This window comes from Anarrhichthys ocellatus, unplaced genomic scaffold, assembly GCF_004355925.1.
Source record: "Anarrhichthys ocellatus isolate YVR2014 unplaced genomic scaffold, GSC_Weel_1.0 scaffold78, whole genome shotgun sequence".
NCBI lineage: Eukaryota > Metazoa > Chordata > Actinopteri > Perciformes > Anarhichadidae > Anarrhichthys > Anarrhichthys ocellatus.
The window spans coordinates 10,844-14,917 of record NW_022280108.1 but is presented as its reverse complement, the minus strand read 5'-3'; the positions used below and the strand labels follow the sequence as shown (position 1 = coordinate 14,917).

At 39.3% G+C, this 4,074-nt stretch overlaps 2 protein-coding genes across 5 annotated transcripts in view; one reads left to right on the top strand and one right to left on the bottom strand.

Annotated features, from left to right (window-relative positions):
• The window catches only part of sar1b (secretion associated, Ras related GTPase 1B), a 9,578-nt gene extending 6,917 nt beyond the window's left edge, over positions 1 to 2,661 (bottom strand). Inside the window, exon 1 of the mRNA XM_031874181.1 lies at positions 2,496 to 2,661. The gene's annotated coding sequence lies outside the window, so the exon portion shown is untranslated. The remainder of the gene's footprint in view (positions 1 to 2,495) is intronic.
• A 603-nt stretch (positions 2,662 to 3,264) lies between these two features.
• Positions 3,265 to 4,074, top strand: part of LOC116398131 (protein transport protein Sec24A-like) — an 11,647-nt gene continuing 10,837 nt past the window's right edge. For 3 of the 4 annotated variants that reach the window (XM_031874194.1, XM_031874193.1, XM_031874192.1), the window contains exon 1: positions 3,265 to 3,645. In XM_031874194.1, coding sequence (XP_031730054.1) covers positions 3,585 to 3,645 — 61 coding nt within the window. In that variant the 5' untranslated portion in view covers positions 3,265 to 3,584. The remainder of the gene's footprint in view (positions 3,646 to 4,074) is intronic. The other variant, XM_031874195.1, reaches the window with a different exon arrangement.

Sequence of the window (4,074 nt, the reverse complement as noted above, 5' to 3'; positions counted from 1 at the left end):
AGATAGATAGATAGATAGATAGATAGATAGATAGATAGATAGATAGATAGAGATATAGATATATAGAGATATAGAGATATAGATATAGAGATATAGATAGATATAGATAGATATATATATATATAGATATAGTTGTCACAATAGCTGAAATGGCACACATGTACAATCTATGCTGTGATCTTCATTTAAATGGCAGGCTGTTTATGTTTCCATTATGCTCCAAATTGCACATGATCAAAACGCTGGACTGTAAGGAAAGGTGGAAGTTCAAACCTACTGTGTAATATATAGTATTTCGATTTCAAATTTTAGGAAGAGAGTAAATGGGAAGACAAATTGGAAACTTCCTCACATTTTTGGTAAAATTACATTTTTTCCTACTGATGAGGACACTATCTTAATGCTGAAACTGCTACTACAGTAGTTCACTTAAAAATACTCAGGTCTAAAGATGACGATCAGAAGAGGCGATAGATAGTAAGATCAATAGGAACCGATAAGGAACCTTCACCACAAACCTCGTAAAAATGACAGAACTCAGTCCCATGAAGTCTGTCCTATCAGATAGATATTGGCAGCTAAGAACAATGACTTTCTACAGCTGATGATTAGCTTAATGCAGTAAGAGTCTCTGGACAGCAGGACAGGAGCTTCAGAGCACGGATCATATACCATCCGACAGCTCCTCAAAAGGGCAACATTAATGATTTGATCAACATAACCCATCTGCAAAGGCCTTGGAAATTAATCCTAGCCTTTCCCGATAAAATAGCCAGATTGTATTTCAATCCAAACAAAATGCATCTGGGATAAGACCTGCTGTAACTGAAGTCAACTGCTCCGTGACAGACTACAACAGCTTGTTGCTTCAGTGTAAGCAAAACTCTTGTTTTGTTCATTTCTCATTCTAGTTCACACAAGCTCTTCTTCTCTTTTGTGACGTGTTCTCTCTCACTCTCTCTCTCTCTCTCTCACACACTTCTCCAACTTAATCTCTTTTCCTCTCCTTTTCTGTGTGACAGTTACAGAGGCATGACAGCGGGGTAAGCCGGTGCCGACCTCTAGCACCCAGTTACGTAACATGCAAACAACTCCAGGGCTAAAGTATAAGGTAGCCAAAGGTGAAGACCACGCGCGCACACACAGCTGAACTACACGTCAGCTGCTGCTGCTCCTCTTCAATCCCATATGGTCCCATGCCGGCTAGGACGCTGTGGGCTGGTGTTAAGAGACTGATGCTGCCACGTGTGGTGAGATGCAGCTGTAAAGGTGAAACAGTTTGACACAAACTGAGAACAACCGCCGCCAAATATGGCCACGTACAAGACATGCAAGTTTTAATGAAAGGTTGCCTGGAGGCAGCAGCCTTGACTTGTTTCAAGGGATCTGGGGTTGTTTTTTTTAAGGTTTTATAGTTACAAAATGATCAACAAGCACGACCAACCACATTAAAGTTAGGTAATAGAACAATTTCTGGTTGAAACATTCAGCTCTATTGAACATGCAGAGGAGGAATTTAACAGTAATATGCCCCTGAACGTTTCATCAACAACACATCTGTTACGAATTAAATCTATCCGGAGAGGAATGTTTATGTCTTAATAGGAATATAAATTACTCAAAATTCCCCAAAGCTACACGTATTAACAGTTTGCAATTATTATCCACCTCAATTCTTCAATGTCTTCTTCCTTCGAACAACAGCAAATGTTTCCTCACACAATAACACACTTGAAAACACGTTACTTGTGTAAACATAAGCGACATTTTAGAAGACCATTACTTCTTCAGAAGGTGTATTTTTTTAATCAATTCCTATCCAACGTGTCTTACGATTTCAGGCAGGTGTTCTGACACAAAGAAATATGTCACGAGACCATTTTCAATCCAGAAAACAGTGAAAGACACCAACGTTAATGTGGTTTTGGGCAGTCAAACCAGTCCAGCTATCACAACCACTGTCAACCTAGCAGCGAGGCTAGCTAACGTTACATTTATTATTATACACATGTGTATATGTATATACACACCCTAAAACACACACACCAATATGTCAGTGTTACAAGAAGTCATATCAAAGTAAGACACATACGTTGAGTTCAACTTTAGAAAGGTTGGGTGAGGCCGGCTGGCTAGCAGGAAGCCACTAGCTAACTACGTGTCATATAGCAGGCGACGTTGCATCACGGCTACGTTAGCTAACCAGTTAGCAGTTAGCTGTAACAGTAATACTTATTATTAGTACCAACACCGGGTACTTATAACAGTTGGAATGTTTCCCCTTTAAAAATATAAATATGACCGTTGAAATACGTAAAAACAGCGGGTCAACTTCGCCCAGCTCTTCGATGTATAAGCGAGTTTAGCCAACTTGGTGTTAGCAATGCTGATGTAGCATCTATAGCATTGCCGGGATAATTTGCTAGCAAGAAATGCCGAACGCTCACATTAAGTAATTTTAATTTAATTAATACTTATTTTATTTAAACACTTACCCGTTTCTAGGTGTAGAATAATTTACTGAGAGCGTTCAGTCTTTTATAATCATGTAAATTTGGTCTCCCGGTCCAAAAAAAAAGAGAAATGCCAGGTCTTCCTCTCCTTTTTTCGTGTTTTGTTACTGAGCCACGACACTGCAATGGCTGTCCAGCAACTCCCCAAAAAACTCTGACCAGCCGCTTCCTGTTTGTGTTTCACAATCATATTTCCGGTAGGGAACTGAAGTAAGCCTCAGTGTTCCGTTTTTTCGCTATTATGGTACAGGTAAATAAAATAACAGTAGAAATATTAAATATCAAATGAAAATATCAAATACACAGTAAGGATAACAGTGTAAAATATTAGATATAAAAGTGTATACAATGAAATAGAATAAAACTAAATTAACTAACTAAACAATAGTGCAAATATTTAACCAAACAACAAACAAACAGAGTAACGGTGTTATCGTTTTGTGATTGTACAGATTGTACAGTGTTATTGCAGTGAATTAGATTGTAAAGTAATTTATAGTAATTAAAATGATCCGTTAGGCACTCTAATGTTACTTCACCTATTGGTGGAAATTACTCTGGTAAGTGTTTGAATTATATATGACCAGATTATAGGATATTTTATTTTTTAAATGCATAAAAAAGGGCGATTGTACAAACAAGAAAACATATTTTTACCCTCTGCTGTCTCTCCTCTTGTTTCCAATCGACTTAAATACCAAGAGCACAGGCGGAAATGCCACGTGTCCATACTGCGCATGCCCGACGAGTTTTACGTTGATCCTGGGTGATCCCAACTTCCGGTGAAAGAGGAGAAGTGTCTCACACGATTACTCCGACTAGGCCTATCGGTACTCACCTGTTGGTAGTTGAACGGGGGTTTTAGGTGATAGCCATGGCCCTGTGATTACCGATTAGTCAGCTAATTAACTTTTTAAAGAAATAAGGAGACGTCACCATATACGCCGCTTTGAGTCACATCGTCACGAGCCACAGGTTTGAACGTTATAACTAGTTAGCTAGCTTAAAGACGCAGCTAGCTATTAGCCAACCAAAGCACCTCTAAATTAGGTCCTGGTGTCTATTTTCAAGATGTCAACTGCGGGGTTTAACTCTCGGAATGGTACAGGGACAGGACAGTCTTATGCGAATGGTAAGTAACATTCATAGAAAGTGAGGTCAAGGAAAAGTAGCTAACAAGAGCTATAAGAAGCTAACTACTAGCAGCACTTCTTGAATCTTGAGGCTATTGCTAACTGGTTGGCTAACGTAACTGCCTTGCTGTAACTTAAGAGAACGTCAATCAGCTGTCACATATAGTTACGTCTTGCCTCACTGACTTAAGATGGTACAAGTAGTTATGTAGACTAACTGTACCTGACATGCTAGTGCTAGTTGTGGTTTATCAAGTTAAGAACGGGTCGACAGACTGAGTGGTCAACCGGCATCATAACTTCTAAGACAGATGTTGGGTTTTCACATCGTCTCTCTAATATGATCACACCGTCAACCTTTCACTTGTTCTTGTCCTGTCAAGCTGCTCAGTTTCTCTCTCTCCCCCCCTCTCTCTCTCACTCCCTTC